Here is a 22912-nt window from a genome sequence, read left to right as displayed (position 1 = left end):
ATTATGAAAAGCATGGCATGCATCATCTCTGGCACATTGCAGGCCATTTAAATGAATGAGCTTTTTAGCACAATGCATGTAAGATATGCAAAAATACACACTCAACGTGTGTGTATTAATACAATAAATTGGTGTGAATGGGCCCTTATTTTTTTTGCGAATTGAGAAAGGGTTGGAGGCAAGGTTTCATAGCTGTCTGTGTCCTTGTTGAGAGGGATTTTTTTAAACTTCCTGCTTGCATACAACTTTTTTTGACCACTAGATGGAGCATTCACAGTTTTGTATATGAAAGCATGTTTGGCTGTTTTTTGGACTGAACTATGGACACAAAAAAAAAAGTTATAAATTCTCTTTGTGTGCACCAAATGCTTTTAAAAACTCAGATATCACTTTGCAGAAGTAGTGGTGACATCATCACTGTGTTGTTCAGATTCAAGATAAAGTTTAGGCAAAAAAGAAGACAAAATTTGGCAATTACAGCTAAAAGACCCACTAAAGAATCCTTTCTGCAACTCTCAGACTTCTAACATTTGGGGGTCCATTTACAAAACATTTGCAGTGCAAATGTCTCAGCTTTCAAAAGTCATAAATAATATTCATAATGTTTGTAATATGCATGAAATGTCAGGATTTTTTTTGCTGCCTTTTGCATGGCAAATTTATCATTCCCTAACATTTATTCCTGATAGAAAATACCCTTAATGACATTCAACCAGAAAAGGTAAAGAACATTTGACCAATAGAGAAAATAGCCCAACACTATAGGCTAAAATATTCGATCAGAAGAGGAATTAATATGAGGGACTGCACTGACACATTTGGCACTTTTTTGGGGGGAGTGGGCACTTCCGGTTCGGGTGTGCCATGGCTATCTGACCTGGAAGTTCAGCACCCCTTATTCTCCTGCAGTCTTCTAGGACACTTCACAGGTCCCAGAAGACTACAGGACAATTTACAAGGCGCAGAGTGGCTCATGCATACAATAAACAGTAGGAAACTGGCTGTAAAGCTGCAAGGCTTCACTTCCCATTTCCCTTACTTGAGATTCTGGCACTTGCGCCCAAAGCCGATTAAAGTATCAGCTCAGGTGTGGACATTGCTAGATCCCTGGACCGGTAAGTATGCTTATATTAAAAGTCAGCGGCTACAGTATTTGTAGCTGATGACTTTTAATTGTTTGGGGGGAGACTGGAGCTCCTCTTTAAGTATAATGAATCAGCTTAGTGACGGTGCGTCCATTAAGGGCGCACGGGCACTGCCCCCTCTGTCACGCCACTCCCCGCTGTGTAGAATGGATAGATTCATACATTGCATCAATCTATCCATGGCCACTGTAGCCACCCCTATTCAGGCTTCCAGGCCCCTTTTCAGACATCGGGCGCCTGAATTTTAGCAGAGAGGGATTTTGCACTCGCAGTCCACCCAGGTATGTTAGCCAATCAGGAGGTGCAGATCTAATAACCGTCACCTAATTGCTAAAGGCACAGGCACCCTGATTGGACGCCTAACAGAACAGAAGAAGACACACACAGGAGGACAGGGAACCATGGAGCACACAGGAGCAAGTGTGTGCCGGTCAGACGGCGAGCGGGGGGTCACAGAGCCTGCATATGATGGGCACAGAGCCTACATATGATGGGCACAGGCAGCATATGATGGGCACAGAGGCTGCATATGATGGGCACAGAGGCTGCATATGATGGGCACAGAGGATGCGTATGATAGGCACAGAGGCTGCATATGATGGGCACAGAAGCTGCATATGATGGACACAGAGGCTGCATATTATGGGTACAGGCTGCATATGATGTGCACAGGCGCTGCATTTGATGGGCACAGTGGCTGCATTTGATGAGCACAGTGGCTGCATTTTATAGGGCACAGTGGCTGCATGTTATAGGGCACGGTGGCTGAATTTGATGGGGCACAATGGCTGCATTTTATGGGCACAGTAGTGGGAATTGATGGCATGGTGAGGCTGTTGTAGAGAATGAACTGCTATAGAGTTCTAGTTGAATGTTCCTGGCCTAAAGTGTTAGGCTCTTTACTCTAGTTGTCAAATGTTCCCCTGGCTTTTGCATGGCTTGTTCCCATGAATGTTAGGGAAAATAAAATTCTACTTTTTAATGAGATAGGCCAGGCCAGTAGATCACCTTGGTCAGCTTGATCTCCAGCGTGTGATTCTTCTGATTTCTGGTATCGTAGACTGCCACTTCCTGAGCAGAAGACTTGACTTTGACGATGATCTTTGCATAGGAGAATATAATGACAACGGTGGGCAGAATAAGGCAAAAGAACATGATGCTGATTACAAAGACCTTTCCTTGCAGAGAAGCCTGTGCCAGCCACCAGTCTAATGTACAGGAGGTTCCAAATGGCTCCGGAGCATAGTTCCCCACTCCCACCAATGGCAGAGTGGCCCAGAAGGATGCATAGAACCAGATAAGGATCAGGCTAATGAAGGCATGCCGTCTTTTTACCCAAGTACCTAAAAAAAATCAAGGTGCAGATTTAGAGGAAAAAAAACAGAAACACAAAAAAAAGTTATGTGTAGATAAGTCTTTCTCAACTTATTTACCCCAGGGAAACCCTTGAAATAATTTAAGGTCTCAGAGAACCTCTGCTATGATTAGGCTATAGGGGATTATTAGGAAAAAGGTCTGGGAAGAATGCCCTACTTACAGTAGCGGTTAGAATGCCACCCTTACAGTCAGCTAAAAAGGTCATCTACTGGCTCTGCCAGGTTGAATTGGATCTGGAACCATGCATGCACCATCAAACACGGGGTCAATCAGACAACTGCTCAAAAAAAAACCCTAGCAACCTCTAGAAAAATCCTATGATTCCACTAAATCCTGGTTGAGAATGGCTGGTGTAGACACATTTGCAATGGCATGTAGGCTGAACCAGGAGATGAGAAGCAGGGTGTAATGATCTGGATACTAACCGCATTTGCCTATGAGTTGGCTGGGCACTCCCAGCAGTCAGGCCCTGTAACCCTAGCAGGAAGATCTGTCACTTAGGAAAAAATGCCTGCAGAATGCGAGTGACTGGCCTCGTTCATACTGGGCAATTACATTTGTGCCTTATGCAGAGCCGTGTTTTACCGGCACAGGGATGCACAGGTGTTGGTGCAGTCCCATTGTTGTCTTCTGGGATGCAGCAGCTGCACAGACACAGCAGCTGCTCAAAATGTGACATCCATGAGGGTACAGGTGCATGAACCCGAATGTACCTGGGGTGAGTTCGGGGACATGCACCCACACACCCCCTCACCCAAAGGGATGTCATATTGGGACACAGTGGCTGTGTCCTTGCAGTTGCCGTACCCCAATAGACACAAATGGGACTACTCACACAGGGATGCATGGAACACCCCCATGTGGGTCAACATGATCCTTGCACAGGGCAAAGATTAAATTAAAATTAAAGTCCTGAGTGAATTAGACCGAATACAAATGGCAGCAGGTGGGGGTGGCCAACGATGTTTGCTAAAATATTTTAAATATACTGTATGTAACTAACAAGTAGTTACACTTTAAAGATAAACTCTAGCCAGCTACAAAAAAAAAAAGTTGTTAGCTGCTTCCTTCCTGTTTCCAGAGATTAAGCCTCTAATATTTGTTTAGTCCAGGTCAGCCTTTCTCAAACTTTTTATACTGAAGGAACCCTTGAAATAAGTTTCTGGTCTCAGGAAATCCCTGCTAATAGTTACTCTGGGCCATATTCTCAAACAAGTTACGTAGGCGTATCAACAGATACGCCTACGTAAGTCCGTTTCCTATGTTTAAGTGTATTCTCAAACTGAGATACACTTAAACATGCCTAAGATACAACAGCCTGCGCCGTTGTATCTTAGGCTGCAATATTTACGCTGACCGCTAGGTGGCGGTCAGCGTAGAATATGCAAATGACTAGTCACGCCGATTCTCGAACGTACGCTTGCCCGCCGTAGTGTTTTAACGTCGTTTCCGTAAGCGATACGCGGCGTAAAGATAAAGATGCCCCCTAGGTGGCGTACTCAATGTTAAGTATGGCCGTCGATCCCGCGTCGAAATTTCAAAATTGAACGTCGTTTACGTAAGTCGTCCGTGAATGGCGCTGGACGCCATTTACGTTACAGTCAAAACAAATGACGTCTGTGACACGTCATTTAGCGCAATGCAAGTCGGGTAATTTACCCGACGGAGCATGCGCATTACGATCGGCGCGGGAGCGCGCCTAATTTAAATGATCCACGCCCCCTGCCTGGATCATTTGAATTAGGATGGCTTACACGGGTGGACTTTACGCGATGCCGCCGCAAGTTCACAGGTAAGTGGTTTGGGAATCCGGCACTTGCCACTTAAACTTGCGGCGGCGTAACGTAAAGTACATACGTTCCGCCGCCTGAAATGTTTGAGAATATGGCCCTCTATCTACAGCCCACCATACATTTATGTAGTGGTTAGTGGAAAGGATACACTTTCTCTAGGTAGTTAAAAGGAAGAATGCCCGCCCTACAGATAGCTAAAAAGATAATTGGTGTCAGTGGTGGTTACATATCTGAGAAATGCGGAAATTGATCTCCTCTCAAGGAACCCGTAGCAGCTTCTGGAGGAACCCTGGTGGTTAAATCAATACACATATTCACCAGCACACCATAGATCTTCTAGCAATTACCAGCTGGATGCAGGACATATCACAGATCAACACACATATTCACCAGCACCCGCTATATATGAGCCTGCTGTGATCCAGGAATGAATGCAATGGGAATATAGACAACCCTGGTGGTTAAAGGCTGGTCTAGGAGGTGAGGAATGGACAGAAATAGTTACTGTATTCCTCCCTCCTGCATGATTCCTTCCCAGTGGACAATCAGTTACTCGAAGCTGCTCTCCTTCACCAGCTATCTGGCCACTCTTCTTGTACCCTATAGGACCACTGGAGGTGTGTGCGGCACTATGAGGATGCAAATGGCTAACTCATATAATAGAAGCATAAGAGAGTGGAAATGGTAAGTATTTCTCACGGTTTAATCTAATCTAGAATTAGAGGCTTACTATCTAGTGGGGATGAGGGCTACCAAAACAAAATGTTTTTATGGTTTTTGTTTTTTGTTTGTTTTTTAACACTGGCAAGAATTCACAATCGTGTATCTATCTGCCACTAACTAGGTCATTTTTGTCTGATCCAGAACTCTTTTTGGCCTTTTGATCCTTGGTGTTTGCTATGTTCCTGTAGTGTAGTGTGATTTGGTATTATCCCTCTCCGCTCCTCAGCCCATACTCCCTCAGCTTTAGAAATGTTTTGCTCATTGTATTGTTCTTTGTGTTCCATATGAGCATTCTTGGCTCAGTAGCTCTTTATATACCTACTTTGCATCTTACTAGTCACTGTCTGTCTATCTGTCTGTCTGTCCATCACTTTCAGCAAGGGTCAACACAACCATCTCAAGAGGCTCTGGGGTTGACCAGACACTCTTGGATCCTGCCTCTTGCAGAATTTATTCCTCCACTAGTAGGCAACATAACTCCTACCTGATTATCTGTACTGCTCACATGGGTCTGACCCCTACTCTTATATGACTACCTCTCAAAGTAACCCAACCCTGGGATACTTTCCGTATATTGCCGCATGACCATAGTATAGGCCTACCGCCTATATGGAAAGTTTCTAACTCAACCAAAATCCCCATTATAAAGGGATCTAGCTGACAGAGTGTCATATTAATATGGTGTAAGGAGCTATTTAACATTTAAAGGGAGTCTATGGCTTATATCTATATTTAATATTTTCTTCATTCATTTATTGTCATTGTCAAAAATATGTGTTGCAAGCATAGCATTAGCTGTCTGCACCATTTTTTACCTGCTGTTTTGTTAAATACACTATATTACCAAACGTATTGGGACGCCTGCCTTTACATGCACATGAAATTTAATGGCATCCCAGTCTTAGTCCGTAGGGTTCAATATTGAGTTGGTCCACCCTTTGCAGCTGTAACAGCTTCAACTCTTCTGGGACGGCTGTCCACATGGTTTAGGAGTGTGTCTATGGGAATGTTTGACCATTCTTTCAGAAGTACATTTGTGAGGTCAGGCACTGATGTTGGAAATTCTTTGGTTGTATTTGACATGCGTCTGCCCTTCCAGTGCGTCTTGCTGTGAAGACCAGTTATAGTTAGGGTCAGTGACCTTTTTTTGTACTGTTGGATGAGAAGTCCTGGCTCGCAGTCTCCACTCTAATTCATCCAAAAGGTGTTCTATGGGGTTGAGGCCAGGACTCTGAGTGAGTGAGTGAGTGAGAAACTTATATAGCGCTAACAAATGCGAACTAAATCGCCTCAAGGCGCTTCTGTCCGGGGAGGTCCTTGTCCTTCAGAAGAGGTGGGTATTCAGTTTTTTCCTGAAGGCGCGATGGTTATCTTCCATGCGGATGATGGCTGGTAGCACGTTCCACAGCCGTGGCCCCTGGACGCAAATCTACGTTCTCCTTTAGATTTGTAGCGAGTCTTGGGGATGCAGAGCAGGTTTTGATTTGTCGACCGGCTGTGTTCTGGATGACTTGTAGATGCAAGATTTGGTATTTGGGAAGTCCTAGGTAGAGGGCAGTTAGCGTAATCCAGTTGAGCATTGATTATTGTTACGACTACTACTGCTTTGTCCTTATCCGGGATGAAGGGGATGAGTCTACGGGTGATACTATTTGTCATGTCATGTCTAAATCAAAGATGAATCGGAGGGTTTTGACTTTGGTGCTAGGGGTGATGGTTTTTCCAAGGATGATGGGAGGTGTGCTTGTTGTCCTGGAGTTTTTCTTTCAATTTGCGTGGTAAAAGAGAAGTTCTGTTTTTGATCCATTAAGTTTGAGGGAACTCTCTGTCATCCAATTGGCGATCAGTAAGAGGCAATTTTCTAGTGCGTCGTATTGGTCTTTTTTTCCCGGTGATATGAAGGTAGAGTTGAGTGTCATCCGTGTAGGAGTGATAGAGTAGGTCCCGTTTTCTGAAAATATGGAGGAGTGAGCGGAGATAGATGTTGAAGAGCACGGGCGACAGAGGTTATCCTTGAGGCACACCACATGTAATTGTACATGCTTCTGAAACAAAGGCTCCTAGCTTCACTGTCTGGGATCGATTCTCTAGAAAGGATGCGAACCAGTGTAGATCAGAGTCTGCGACTCCGGCTACTTCTGTGAGACGAGTGAGCACCATTTTGTGGTCTACTGTGTCGAAAGCTGCGGTAAGGTCCAGTAGCACCAGGAGACATGATTCTCCTTCATCTGCTGCTTTGAGGGCGTTGTCCCATATTTTTAGAAGTGCCTTTTCTGTCCCGTGGCCAGGACAGAAACCCGATTGTAGTGGGTCTAAGAGTTTGTAGGTGTCCAAATGGAGTTGTGACTGTTGTACTACCGCTTTCTCCAAAATCTTCGAGATGATGTTAAGGCTTGTTACTGGTCTGCGGTGATTAAGGTCTTTGGGGTCGAGGTTCGGTTTCTTTAGGAGGGGTTTTATAATGCCTTCCTTGAGGGAGATCGGCACAGTACCTTCTTTGAACAATTGATTTATGAGATGGGTTATGGTCGGTGCCAAGATGTCAGCACATTCTTTCAGAAGTTTTGTGGGAATAATATCATTCTGTGATGTGCTGTCTCTGAGGTTTCTGATGATGATTTTGGTGGTGTCGATGGTGATTGGGACCAGACTAAATTTCATTGCTTGTAGTGTATTTATCTGTCTTTTTTCTTCCTGCTCCTGTCGATCGGCGTGGGTTGTTTTTTTCAATTTTTTTCCGATTTTGTCGATAAAGAAATCTGATAATTCATTGCAGAATTCTTGTGTTTCGTTTGCTGGGGGCTCTAGGCAGGTGGGGTTCATGGTCTGTGCCACTAGTTTGAAAAGTTCCCGGAGGCCGGTTTAACGCTTTTAAAATGGTGTCCGAGAAGTGTTCTTTTTTTGCTTTGGAGATCACTTTGTGGTATTTCTTAGTGAGTAATTTGTATTTTGTCTGGTTTTTCTTAGTTGAGTTCCTTCTCCAGGCCCCTTCCGCTCTTCTGCGTTCATGCTTCAGGGATCTAAGAGTGTCATTGAACCAACCTGATTTTTTTTGCGGATGAGTGCTCTGTGCTTCGGAGCAAATATGTCTGCTGTCTGTAGTAAAGTTTTGTTAAGGCCGTAGAGTGTTTCTTCCTTTGAACGGTTTTGATTTAGCATTGCTATTTGGTTTGCTAGTGTGGTTTTGAAGAGTTGCGAGTGTAGTTTTTTCTGCGATCTTGTCCAGTGTGTTGTTTTTGAGTTTGTAGGTTTTTGGAGAACTGGTTATTTTGAATTTGATGGCATGGTGGTCCATCCATGGTAAAGGCGTGTTGTCCAGTATGTTGATGTCCATATTTTGTTTGAGGATGAGGTCGAAGGTGTGACCCGAACCATGCGTGGGAGCATTTATCAGTTGCTGCAGACCTAGTTCTTCCAGTTGGTTGATGCAGGTGGTGGCGATTGGGTCCTGAGAGGTGTTAGCCCAAAGGTTGAAGTCCTTGAGTAGCAGGAGGTTTTTTGTTTTCAGGGCATACTCTGTGCAGGGCAGTCAAATTTCTCCACCCCGAACTCGCCTATCCATGTCTTTATGGACCTTGCTTTGGGCCAACTCAATATTGATGGTTGAGTGATAGCCTAATCACATATATATTTCTTAAAAAAAATGTATTATTCTTTATTTATAGTCAAGGAGTACAAGTAGTATATTACATGTCTTCCATTACTTTTGTACATAATTCATTTCTCTTCATTTTTCCATTTTTAATCACGTATACACATAATCTATCTCTACTTAGATCTTTCAGTATTAGCTAAATAGGTTCTATGGGTTCCTGTATGTCTACTTCCAGGTCCCCCCTACCTATTATTATCTCTAATCTATATCCGACACATCACTACTTACTCCTCCCCTTTCATTTTATATTTCCCCAATCCTCCCTCCCCCCTAAAACAAAAACCCATGAATATACCCATGTATCACATATATATTTCAACTCAATATTGAACCCTATGGACTAAGACTGTGATGCCATTAAAGTTCATGTGCTTTTAAAGGGAGGCGTCCCAATACTTTTTGTAATATAGTGTATACATGAATAGCAGGAGGGATAAGATCACACAGACAGTTAAATGAGTTACACTAGAGGCAGGATGTCAGACAGAATTTTTAACACAAGCACAGAGGCAGTGTTGGGCCTTCTTCTTGGAGCAAGTTCTGCAAATTGAGTGTTGTGTGTACTCTAGGGTTGCCATCTCATCCCTTCACTTGGTGCCTTATCTGCAATAAATTAGCCTCAGAACCTGTGTAATTCATATGTGGTCGGGTTTAAAGAGATTATGTGGCAACCCTAGTGTGCTGTCTTTATTTGAAAAAATTAAATAAAAATACACATAATTAAAAGGTAAGGGGTGTTTTAGGGGCCATACAGACCTCTGGGCACACATTTCAATGTTGAAGGGCTGGTAGGGTACCATTATGACCACTTTGGATCAAATCTAAGACTAATGTAATCTTTTTATTTGAACAAAAAATCATTGTTCTAATAGCTGTAATTTTATTTTATAATGGAAAAATAAATAATAGATGGACTGAAAAGAAGATAAAATATACAATGTTCCAGAACTGTATACTGTATAGAAGTTATCTCCATATCTCAAAAGAAAACCCAGGACACTCAGAAGCAGAGCTGGGTATGTGCTTTGGGTACCAGGGTCTACCAACACCCCACTTCAAATAATAATGTCTGATAAAAAAAAAATACTTTTCTAATAAAGAGATAGGCTCGAATGAATTGCATTTCCAGTCATATCCGAATCTTGAACTTACCATATCTCAGATGGCAGATTTTCATGTATCTGTCAAAGCTGACCACTGTCATAGTGATGAGACTCCCACATCCAAAGAAGAAGCCAACCCATCCATACCACTGACAGATGCTCCAGCCAAACACCCAGCGATGGCAGAAAAAGGATATGATGGTGAATGGTTTTCCCGACACTGCAACAATATGGAAAGTAATCAGTGATCGGATCACATGACACACACAGTTGTATATTGTTATGGCTAGATCTTTTCTTGTGCTGTAATACAGTCTACATCTTATGTGTATATTCTTCCACTATCATTGCTACCCCCCTAAACATAAGCAGAGCAGTTTTCCTACAATACTTTTTTCTGAGACTTCCATCCTGATCCTGATATCACTGCCTGGTGGGGGATGGACAGGAAACAAGTATGCAGCCAGAGATGACTTAAACGTCTCAACTCACCCACTGCATGCATTTCCAAGATCATTGACAGTCACGCATCTTAGTAAAGAAAATAACTCCCTACACTTTGCATTTCTGGGGAAAAATGAAACATCTGCCAAGGCAAGGCAATGGTACTAACAGCTTATCATGGGCGTGTGCACAGGGTGTACTGGGTGTGCCTGGGCACAGCCTAATCACCCTGGGGGTGCCAATTCCCCTTGCTTCCTGGCATCCCCTGTCTCTCCCCTGCAGTGCTGCCAGCTTTCCTCCTATCCTCCCTCGCTGGCTGCTGCTGGAGATGTTTCAGGATGATAGAATGAACACAGTAAATGATCTGTACTGATCACTCCCATAAGTGTGAGCAGCCCATTGCATTAGGGTGTGCACCCCAAAGCTCCAACAAATATGCATTTGACATATTTACCGGTCTCTTCCCCTCTCCATCTTGAAACAATGGGATAAAGGGGGAGCAAGGGAGCACATGAGGGACCCCGGCAACAGAAGGAAGAAGAACAAGAAAAGGAGGGGTGGCATATATTAGTACTGATCCCCTATATTTTCCTCCTGTGGCAGCTGAATGTTGACAAAAAGGAGAGGTAGAGAAGCCTACTTGTGTCACAAACTACGGTGAACGAGAGTGTACCACAACTGCGGTTAGATTTTTTTTAAAGGGGTCAATGCATTTCTCAATGTAATATGACATTCAGTACTGGACCCCAGGCGTCACTCTAGTCTTAGGAAAAAGAGTTTGGGGTTCATTACATCATCTGTCACACAGAAAGGAATGCGTTGAGGAACTTAGGGAGGAGGTATTACTACATACCTACAACCTCTAATTTAAAAGGTATATGCGAACATGTTTCATATACAGGCCAGAAGCACGTTTTCTATAGTTAACAAATGTCATGCACGTAGCATAAGAATAATACTGTATTAGGGGAATATATTTTCGGGAGAGACAGCTGGTGATTATATGAATGGCTTAGGAATGTATGTTCCTTTAAGACATAAACTAAGACGTATAATTAAGCAGTAATCTTCATAAGTACTCAAGAAATATTTAGTAAGAAAAGTCCCACAATAGTAATATGAATCCACAGTAGCTCATCCCAAGCAAGGTGGTAATTTAAACTTGAGCAGGGTTCAATTACTATAGATAGTATGTGCAATATGAGAACAGGGTAATTCTAAAGCATTGAAGTATGGAAATAAGGGTACTTATCCATTTGTAGAGGATGAGGTTACTTAGTAGTAGCAGAGTATAGTTGTCAGCAATGAAATGAGGTAATGAGCAGTGGCGGCTGGTGCTCAAATTTTTTTTGGGGGGGCGCAAACAAATGAAAAAAAAAAGACAATTGCAGCCTCACTGTGCTCATCAAAGGCAGCCACTGTGCCCATCAAAGGCAGCCACTGTGCCATGCCATCAATTGTCGCCACTGTGCCATGCCATCAATTGTCGCCACTGTGCCATGCCAAATGCAGCCACTGTGCCATCAATTGTCACCACTGTGCCCATCAATTGTCACCACTGTGCCCATCAATTGTCACCACTGTGCCATGCCAAACGCAGCCGCCGTGCCATCAAACGCAGCCACTGTGCCATGCCATCAATTGTTGCCACTGTGCCCACATGAATTGTCGCCACTGTGCCCACATCAATTGTCGCCACTGTGCCCACATCAATTGTTGCCACTGTGCCCACATGAATTGTCGCCACTGTGCCCACATCAATTGTCGCCACTGTGCCCACATCAATTGTCGCCACTGTGCCCACATCAATTGTCGCCACTGTTCCCACATCAATTGTCCCCACTGTGCCCACATCAATTGTCCCCCACTGTGCCCACATCAATTGTCCCCACTGTGCCCACATCAATTGTCCCCACATCAATTGTCCCCACTGTGCCCTGTAAAATGCTGCCAGTCAGATTAGACCCCCGCCCGGCACTTACCTTTCTGGGGTTCGCCATCCTCCTTCCACTGTCCCTCGATGTCTTCTGCCGCCCTCGATGACGCTTCAGCCAATCAGGTTACTGATAACCAGAATCAGTGAACCTGATTGGCTGAGATGGCCGTCAGTCTTATCCAAGGGACATAGCCCACTACGTTCCGAGGATAAGACATCCGGGAGCTGAAGGGCTGTACTGGGAAAGCCTATCAGAGCCGCTGGCTCTGATAGGCACTTCCGCACAGCCAACCAGCTGTCCTTATTCAGATAATCGGCGCCCAATGTCCGGTTATCTGAATAGGCTGGCCACAATAACATACACTGATGCAATGCATGAGTGTATGTTATTTGCGCGGCGCTGCAGAACAAATTTTTAAAAGCCTTAAAGGGCCTGTTTTTTTTTTAAGACTACAGGAGGTGGGGGGCGGCGCCCGGGCGCCCCCTATGGATGGGCCGCCACTGGTAATGAGGGTCTCCTGCAGGTAAATAGGTTTTGGTGTCCCAACAGCAGGTAAGGTATTGATGGTAGCATGGATCCGGTTTGATAATGCTTAATTCTTAGGGAGTATCAACAAGCTGTAGTTTGATGGTAGCGTGGCCTGGGGTTCAGGCTGGCTACGGCCAACAATAAAGGAACGCTGTTTGCTGGCAGCTGAGTGAATTTATAGCAGGCAGGCATGTGTGAAAAGGACAGCGCTGATTGCGCTCAGTACTTCCGCGTTCCAGCGTGGAACGCATACGGCGCCGGGCAATGACGTCAGTGCGCAGTCGCCGTATGCGTTCCAGCGTGGAACGCAAACGGCAACGAAGATGTCGCTTACACCTTTCAGCTGCTCCAGGAGGAAAATACAGATCAGTCCACTAAATTCCACCCCCGCCGCCTCTCCTGTCCATGTTCTGAGGGTCGGCAAGGAAGGATTGTGGTTCACCTGTTACCTGCCCACCATTGACAGGTTGCCAACCCCAGGTTTAGGGTGTGCCTTTAGACACGCCTATGATCGCTCTTGTGTTCATTCTTAACTGAAGCATAGTAAACGGTTACTATGCTTCAGTTTGTGAATGAACAAGAAGCCGCTCAGCAAAGAGCTTTTCCCATTTATTCACTGTCCAGTGCAGCTGAGGCTGCAGAGAAATGGACTGAGGAAGCTCTGTCACTTTCTCTCTGTTTACACCCTTGACGTTTCCCCAAAGGCTCCCAGTGGGGCTTCTAAAAAATAAAAACAAATAAACAATAAAAAATAATATTGTAAAAAATAATATTGTAAAAAATCTAATTGTAAAAGATAAGAAAAATAAACTATTGATACTGTCCACTGCCCTACTGACACCAACCTCTGCTCTACCGACACCATCCACTTTGTTTGTTCTCTGAGGTGCACACCCTAATGTAATAGGCTGCACACACCAAGGCAGCTTATCCCAAAAGCATTCCATAGCTACCCAAATCCTTTTATTTAGCCTAGGTTCACACTGACAGCTGGAATGAGTTGTCAGTCCCGACTTCAGGGGCGATTTCAGAAACATCTGTGCGGGTTTCTGCACAGATGTCTATGGAAACACCCCCCACACTAAAAGGGAGTACCAAAGTATAGATCTCAGCATGTATAATTATAAATGTCATGTCAAAATTTACTTTTTAGTAGTAGTAATGGGGGAGATTTACTAAAACGGGAGCATGCTAAATCCGTTACAGCTCTACATAGAAACCTATAAACTCTCAGATTTTTTTGGATCAAAGCTTATTTGAACAAGCTGATGTTAAAAGCTGATTGACTACCATGCACAGCTGCACTAGATTCTGAGTGCTCCAGTTTTTTTTTTTAAACCCCCCCCCCCCCCATATATCTATCCTCACAGATTAAATTTAAACTCACCTATTAATTTCAACTCTGTTTTTAAATGAATTGGTCTCACAACAATATTTTATTAATATAATTCTTCAATCCATTCTGATGTGACTTCTCCAGTCTTTACATGTAAACAGCTTATTGTCTGGATTGAAGACAGTATGGCTGTTTGTTTAATGACCACTAGTGGCAGTGTTGTAACATAATGGATGTTCTTGTGCCTTTTGCATTACATGAGCTGCAGAAAAAGAATTGACTTCTATGTAGCGATGCTCCAGCACCAAATTGGCCAATGCCATCATTTGGGATTTAAGGTGATTAAATGACTGCAGCTGGGTATTTGTTATTCTGAGATGCCTTGCGCAGTGCGAAAAGATCAGCGGGTGACAGGTCATCACTATTACATTGTTATAGTTTACCCCCCCCCCCTTATTACCAGGCCATTATTTGCGAAACGGCACTGTGTTACTTTAACTGATTGGGAACAGCGTCACACGACCGCGCAATTGTCAAATAAAATTGATGTTTTTTTCCCCACAAATAGAGCTTTCTTTTGGTGGTAATTGATCACCTCTGCGGTTTTTATTTTTTACGATTCGAACAGAAAAAGAGCGCCAATTTAAAAAAAAAAACAATATTTTTTGATTTTGATCTAAAAACATGTCTTCATTGGTTTAGACCAATATGTATTCTGCTATATATATATATATATTTTTTACATCCCAATAAGCGTATATTGATTGGTTTGTGAAAAACTTATAATGTCTACAAACTATAGGAAATATATTTATGTCATTTTTATTTATTTATTGTTTACTAGTAATGGCGACGATACGTTACATACTCTACTTCTGTAAGGACTGTACGATACGTTAAATACAGTTCTGTAAGCAACACATTATTTTCTGGCAGTGCCCCTCCTGAGACTAGACTCTGGATCCGCCTTTGCATCAAGTCCAACCTATGTGTGTGATTATATTACCTTGTATATCCCTGTATGTTGTGGTCATTCAGGTGCTTATATAATAGTTTCTTGAAACCATTGATGCTCCCCACTGAGACCACTGCCTGTGGAAGGAAATTCCACATCCTTGCCGCTCTTACAGTAAAGAACACTCTACGCAATGCTGTACCCAACAAGGCCCAGGCCTAGGGCAGCACTTTGCAGGGGGGCAGCACGGAAAGAGTCCCCACCGGCTAGTGTAGCACCAGTCTTATGGGGCGGACTGGGCTGAGAGGAAAATTAGTCTAGCACCCCCATGCGGGTGGCCAGCATTACGCAACTGTGGGGGGGGGGGCGCTGCTTCTAATTGTGACTGTTCTATCATCCTGGAGCACAGACCTGGTTATATCTTCTTAGTCCTCTCCATAAAATTATCATAAATTTGTGCTTAAAGTAGAACACTTTTTTATTTTAATTTTTACCATCCCTGTCCCATTGCAGAGATTTCACTTCACTTCCTGCCCCATAGCCAAACAGGAAGTGAGAAGAAATCTATGCAAATTAGGGGAATTTATTGCCCCCCCCCCAGGCCCTCAGAACTTGTGTCCCCACTTAAATTTCAGGGTGGGTCTTAAACAGTAAGGGGTGTGGCCTTGACAGGAAGGGGTGGGTCATATTTAAATTAGGAAGTGCACGAGTTTAGTCAGGCCTAAGGCAGCACAAAACCTAAATACACTACTGACTATGCAGTTTAAGGTTAAACCTCTTTTTCTTCTGCTTTTAATGAATGGCCACGTGTTTTTTTAAATTCCCTTTCACAGAAAAGTTTTATCCCTATTTTGGGGTCTCCAGTACGGTATTTGTACATTGAAATCATATCCCCTCTCAAGCGTCTCTTCTCCAGAGAGAATAAGTTCAGTGCTCGCAACCTTTCCTCATAACTAAGATCATACAGTCCCTTTATTAGCTTTGTTGCCCTTCTCTGGACTCTCTCTATTGACGTGGATTATCTTCATTTTACTTACACCTTGACCCCTTTTTTAGGGCACAAGGAGGTGGGGTATAGGCTCTTGTATAGGCTCTTGTCACCCAGCATTGGGACAAAAGTGCATTGCAAGCGAGGGGGGGGTTCTACCCCCTGTGCAAGTAATACCCCAATGTTGAAAAGGATGTGGCCTGATCTGGTGCAGGAAGGAGTGGGTGGCACAATCCACCTTGGGGAAAAAAAAAGAAAAAAGCACATACAGTATATGTGCTAAAAAAAAGTTTTTGGGTTGTGTTTTGCACGCCACAGGCTTTTCAATAGAAAAAAAAAAAATATGTGCTAAACAAATAAGTATTTATAATTTTTTGGGCAAACGAGCCTCCAAAGTATTGTGACCGTGGATAGCAGGTGCAGTGCCAGGCTCCTTCGAACTCTCCCTGATGCTTTATATCTGTACCAAGGTACCAGAGCTACACAATTCTGGCTAAAATGAGAATCACGATTTTTTTGGGCTTAGAATAAAGATCATGGCCCAGATTCAAAAAGCAATTGCGTCTGCGTAACCATAGTTACGCAGCGCAATTGCTTACTTGCGCCGGCGTTTCGAATGCTCCTGATTCAGGAACCTCGTTACGTCGACTGCAGCCTGAGATATGACTAGCATAAGGCTCTTATGCCAGTCATATCGTAGGCTGCATTCTTACGATGGCCGCTAGGGGGCGTTCCCGTAATGGTCAGCGTATAGTATGCAAATTGCATACTGACGCCGATTCACAACCCTACGCGAGCCCTGCGTACGCAGTTTACGTCGTTTGCGTAAGTGAATCGTGAATGGCACTGGACACCATTCACGTTCACTTTGAAGCAAATGACGTCCTTGCGACGTCATTTACCGCAATGCACGTCGGGAAAGTTTCCCGACGGAGCATGCGCACTACGTTCGGCGCGGGAACCCGCCTAATTTAAATGATCCACGCCCCCCATTGGGATCATTTAAATTGCGCGCTCTTACGCCAGGCATTTTTCAGGAGCGCCTACGCAATTTACGGAGCTACTGCTCCGTGAATCAAGCGTAGCGCAGGTAATTTACGGAGGCGCAGCGGCAAAACGGTGCGCTGCGCCTCCGTAAGAACTGCGCAAATGTACCTGAATCTACCCCCATGATTCTTGTGGCGTAACATCATCTTTCACATTATACCAAAAAAAAAATGGGCTAACTTTACTGTTTAGTTACTTTTTAATTAATTAAAGTGTATTTTTTGACAAAAAATTGCGTTTGAAAAACCGCTGCGCAAATACAGTGCGCCACTTTATGAGGTACACATAGGTGTGCGCACAGGGTGTGCCAGGTGTGTCTGGGCACACCTTAATCACCCTGTGTGGTGCAGATTGCACCGAAATATACTGCGTTAAATGTGCACTAACGCACAGAAAAATACAGCATTAAACGGCACATAACACACTGAAATATACAACGTTAAACATGCCGTAATGCACAGAAATATACAGAATTAAACGTGCAGTAACGCACAGAAATAGACCCCTGATATTTCACCAAAGCTCCCTAATGGGGCTCCTAAAAATAAAAAAATATAATAAAAATAAAAACTACTGACACTGTCCACTGCCCGACTGACACCAATCTCTGCCATACTGACACTGTCCACCGCTCTACTGACACCATCAGTAAACTGAATATACACATGCACACACATGCAAATATGTTTGCGCTTTGGGGTGCACACCCTAATGCAATAGGATGCGCACACCTATGGAGGTACATCTTGCTAGTACTGGGTTAGGTCACCTTTTGCCTTCAGAACTGCCCTAATGTAGTTCTTCATGGCATAGATTCAACAAGGTGTTGGAAACATTCCTCAGAGACTTTGGTCCATAGTGACATGATGGCATCACACAGTTGCTGCAGATTTGCTGTCCGCACATCCATGAGGCGAATCTTCACCACATCCCAAAGGTGTTCTCTTTCAAATGGTTTTTATTAGTATTTGTCAAATGAAATAATACAACAGTATCAAATACATTAGGGTATACAGTACAGAGTAATGTGTGGGTTCTTAAAGAGGTTAATATCGCGCCACGTACTGCACCAACTATACATTCATCAGATAAATGTCAAATGAACATCAGAATATAGTTGTATTAACATGGGAGGGGGGGGGGAGTAAAGAGGGGGGGGAGAAGGAGGGGAAGGCAGAGAGCATCAAGAGTTTACCAGTATATTCAGAGGGTGAATCCATTGGTCTTCTGGCCATTATACCAGACTCGCCAGGGATCCCAAAGGGTTAGCACGGTGGAACAAGAGTGTTTTCTACGTGCAAGGGTGGTCTCGTATGTATAGTGGGTTTGTACCATTTTTATTACTTCCATTAGTGGAGGGACATTTTTGGATTTCCAGTTTCGAGCGATCAGAAGTCTTGTTGCTAACAGGACGTGTACAGTCACTAGTCTCAAGGGTGATGGAATGTCCTCAATGGTCAGATTAAGGATGGCTAGCGGAGGTGTCAGGGAAATGGGTATACCAAGCATGGATTGTAGCATCGACTCCACAGAGGACCATAACAGTCTCAGGCATGGGCAGGACCAGAAGATGTGGAGAAGAGTGCCGGGGTTGTTGCATTCTCTCCAACAGTCGTGAGATGTGTCGGGGTGGAATCTAGCTATCCTAGATGGCGTAAGGTACCATCTCATCAGTAATTTTTGGGAGAGTTCCCATAAGGAGGTGCAGGAGGTGTATTTGTGGTTAGATTTAATCGCCGTCTGCCATTGATGGTCAGAGAATGGGGTAAGCAGGTCAGATTCCCAGTCTAGGAGTGGTTTGGATTTGGTGAAGGAGTTTTTTTCCTGAAGGGTTGAGTAGATTAAGGAGGTGCCTTTGCTCTTCGCTATATCAGAGAAGAGGAAGCGCCATATGTTTAGAGGTAAAGATCTTTCCAGGGATCTAGTTTCCCTAAGGCAATGTTGCAATCTATAGTATGTAAGGTAGTCTGAAGCAGGGGCATGGAAGGTCTCTTGGATGTGGGGAAAGGACGTGTTAGTCACCAAGGGTCGTAAGTCGTGAATGTGGGATGCGCGGTCAGATATCCATTGGGGGATAGGTAGGTCAGGAGTTAGCAGCTGAAGTGTTTCAACAGGTATAGGGATGGGTTTAGTTGCGAGAGTCGGCCACGTGGAGGAAAGGAGCGACTTCCAGACCTTGACAGTGGCCTGAATGGTAGGGGAGTACAGTGAGAGTTGTGGGTGTTTGACAGTTGTGCTGAATAGCCAACGGGACAGGTTGGAGCCTGGGATCATTTTGGACTCTATATCGCCCCAGAGTGTGGTGGGGTGTTCTGCCATCCATTCCCGCATTTGTGACAGTATGGTGGCCACATAATAGTCTTTGATGTCTGCTAAACCCATACCCCCTACAGATCTGTGTTTAATGAGTTTAGTCTGGCTACACCTGGGTTTTTTGCCTTGCCATAGGAAGTGGCCCAGTATGGACTGTAGGGATTTAAGGTAGGATTGTGGCAGTGGGATTGGGAGTGTCCGAAAAATATATAGTAGTTTGGGTAGGACCATCATTTTGAAGGCTGCGAGCCTTCCTGCCCAGGAAAACTCATGTTTGGAAATGTTTGTGGTGTCACGGATAAGTATCTGTTTTAGTTCAGTATAGTTGTGGGGGAATAGGGTTGATGTGGATTTAGTCAGCGTGATGCCTAAATATGGTATTCCCGCGTCTGCCCAAGGATACGGGTATATGTTCCTAAGTAAGTTGCTAGTGATGGCGTCCAGGCCTATGTCTAGAATATATGACTTTTGTTCATTCACCTTATAATAAGATACGTTACCAAATCTCTGCAGTAGTAGCTGTACCGAAGCCAGGGAGGAGAGGGGGTTAGTCAGCATTATTATCACGTCATCGGCAAACAAATTGATTTTATGGTCCGAGGTGCCAATTGTAAGGCCCGTTATTGAGTCGTGCGTTCTAATGTGTTCTGCCAGAGGTTCCATGATGAGATTAAAGATTAGCGGTGATAGGGGACATCCTTGGCGTGTGCCGTTGGAAATCAAAAAGGGTTTCGAGAGTATTTCCGAGGTATATACTTGGGCTGAGGGGGAAGAGTACAGCGCCATGATGGCGGATAGTATAGGGCCCTGAAACCCAAATTTAACGAGTGTTGCATGCATATAGCCCCAATGGACTCGATCGAACGCCTTCTCCGCATCCAGTGATAGGAGCAGAGAAGGCGTTCGAGTCGACCCCGCCGTGTGGATGAGGTCAATGAGTCTACGGGTTGCATCAAAGGTCTGTCTACCCTTAGTGAAGCCCGACTGGTCCTTATGTATGAGCAGGGGCATTAAGTCTATCAGACGGTTGGCTATTAGTTTAGCGTGGATTTTAGCGTCTAAGTTAAGGAGGGAAATGGGTCGGAAGTTTTGGGCACATGTGGGTTCCTTGCCTGGCTTCGGTAGAGTAACAATCAGGGCGGACAGCATTTCCGGGGGGAGAGAGGAGGAGGATGCAGCATCGTTACAGACTTTGGTCAGGAAAGGTGCGAGTATTGGGCCAAATTTTTTGTAGTATTCGCCCGTTAAGCCATCAGGGCCAGGGGATTTGTTGGGGGGCAAACCTGAGATTGTGTTTTGAATTTCCAGGGGAGTAAAAGGGGCGTTCAGTAACTCCAATTGGTCCGCAGACAGTTTAGGGAGATTGATGTCTTGGAGGAATGATGCTATGTCTTGGGGAGAAGGTTGGGGTACTGAACTGTCATCCTTTAAGTTATACAGAGTGTTATAATAGTGGCTGAAAGCATCAGCAATCTCTGTGGGGTCAATAAGCTTCCGTTTTGAGGAAGGGTGGAACAGGTGGGTAATTTTAGTTTTGGCGATCTGGCCTTTGATTCTATTAGCCATTGCTTTACCGGCTTTGTTGCCTGTGGAGTAGTGGGTAGCCCTGAAATAGGTATGCGCTCTTTCATAGGAATCCATTAGGTGGGCTCTAAGATCACTCCTTAGGAGGTCTAATTTGTTCTTGGTAGCAGGAGTGGGATTGGATTGGTTTTGGGCCTCTAACGTTCTTATCTCAGATGTCAGGGTGTCTAGACGTTGCGTTTTCAACCTCCTCTCTCTTGCCCCTAACTGAATAAATATTCCACGTATGAAAGCCTTGTGGGCATTCCACAGCGTGGAGTTATCATTTACAGAACCTGCATTCAGGGAGAAAAATTCGGTTAGGCAGTCTTTGATATATGCAGAGTGATGTGGGGATTGAATGAGGGCCGCATTAGCCCTCCAGACCCTTGAGCGTGCAAGGGAGGGGGAGGCATTTAAGGACATGGTGACGGGTGCGTGGTCAGACCACGTAATGGTGGAGATCTCTGAGTTCGAGACTCTGGGAAGGGACCATTTGTCCACTAGGAAGTAGTCAATTCTCGTGTAGGAATTGTGGCGGGGGGAGAAGTAGGAATAGTCTCTTTCGGTGGTGTGGAGACACCTCCAGGCGTCGTACAGGTCGTGCGTTTTTAGGAAGGAGCCCATAGGTGAGGCATTCCTGCCTGTTCGGGAAGAGGCATCGATTGAGTTGTCGGGGACCATGTTAAAATCCCCACAGATGATGAGGTGTCCTTGCTTAAAGCGACTGAGTTTCTTCATAAGTCTAGATAGAAAGCTGATTTGTCTTGTGTTGGGAGCATAAACATTCACTATGGTATATCTGACATTGTCCAAGGAGCAGTCTAGAGCTAGGTATCTGCCATTGACATCCGCTATGCTGTTGTGGAGGGTAAAAAGTATAGTGTCTTTGATGGCGATCAAGACTCCATGTTTTTTCTCCGGGCCAGAGGCCTTTAAGATAGTTGGGAAAAGTTTGTTAGAACAGGTTGGTTCTGCCGTGGATTTAAAATGCGTTTCTTGCACACATATAACGTCACAGAGAGAAGTGCGAGCAGTTTTCCACAGTGACGCCCTCTTTGCAGGGTGATTCAGGCCTTTTACATTTAGTGTCATGAATTTTGGCATTGTGCTGGTAGAGTGTAGTAGGGGTGGACAGTCAGGTACTCACGGTTCGTTGTGGATCTTCCAGGGGGGAATCAGGTGGGATGCGGCGTAGGATCAGTGTTCAGTTCAGGGAGTATTTCTTCTCAGGAGTATGGTGCTCTCCGGGGGTCAGGAGGAGTGGGGGAAGAAAGAAGACAGTGAGGAATCACTAGGAAGGGTTAACAATACGAACAGTAATTTCAAATAGGGTAACAACAGTGCTGGGTGTGTTGAAGACACCGTGGCCAGTAGTATGTCAGAAATGACTACTGAGTATTTGGGGGGTAAAAGTCCGTGTATCAACCGCAACGAGCAGGCACCGACCGGAGTGCATATCAAGGAGATTTGGGATGAGTGCACTAACCCTATGGTCAATTAGCCACGCTGGGGTGAGATTCCATGGCGCTGGATTGCAGGTTGTCGGGGAACGATTCCTGGGGTGTTGCGTTGCCATCCGGAATGATGTGCCATTTTTTAAGGAAGCGGATGCCTTCTTCTACCGTATGTATATTGTGTTTAATTCCATTCCTGGTGATCATGAGCTTGGTCGGGAAGCCCCATTGGTAGGGAATCTTGTGGTTGTTCAGTGGTTTAGTTATGGTTTGGAGTTGTCTTCTTTGTTGACGGGTGTACTGGGAGATGTCAGCGAAAAGCTGCAGTTTCGTATAGGGCGCAGGTAATTGGCCAAGGCGCCTGGATTTGGACATGAGCATATCCTTAGTGTGGTAAAAATGAACCCTCATGAGAGTGTCACGGGGTATTTCAGGTGGTAGGTGAGAGGGTTTTGGCAGGCGGTGAATTCGGTCAATGATCGTTTCCACAGGGGGGAGATCAGGTAGGAGCGTGGTGATCAATTGTCTGGCGTAGGTGTTAAGGTCGG

At 44.6% G+C, this 22912-nt stretch overlaps 1 protein-coding gene across 4 annotated transcripts in view; it reads right to left on the bottom strand.

The window, feature by feature from the left end:
- Nucleotides 1-22912, bottom strand: part of OPN5 (opsin 5) — a 195124-nt gene that overhangs the window by 18718 nt on the left and 153494 nt on the right. For all 4 annotated transcript variants that reach the window (XM_040348481.1, XM_040348483.1, XM_040348479.1 and 1 more), the window contains exons 4-5: nucleotides 9846-10016; nucleotides 2154-2488 (exon numbers count right to left, since the gene is read on the bottom strand). In XM_040348481.1, coding sequence (XP_040204415.1) covers nucleotides 2154-2488; nucleotides 9846-10016 — 506 coding nt within the window. The remainder of the gene's footprint in view (nucleotides 1-2153; nucleotides 2489-9845; nucleotides 10017-22912) is intronic.

This window comes from Rana temporaria, chromosome 4 (genome assembly GCF_905171775.1).
Source record: "Rana temporaria chromosome 4, aRanTem1.1, whole genome shotgun sequence".
NCBI classification, from domain to species: Eukaryota; Metazoa; Chordata; class Amphibia; order Anura; family Ranidae; genus Rana; species Rana temporaria.
This window is presented reverse-complemented; position numbering and strand designations above follow the sequence as displayed.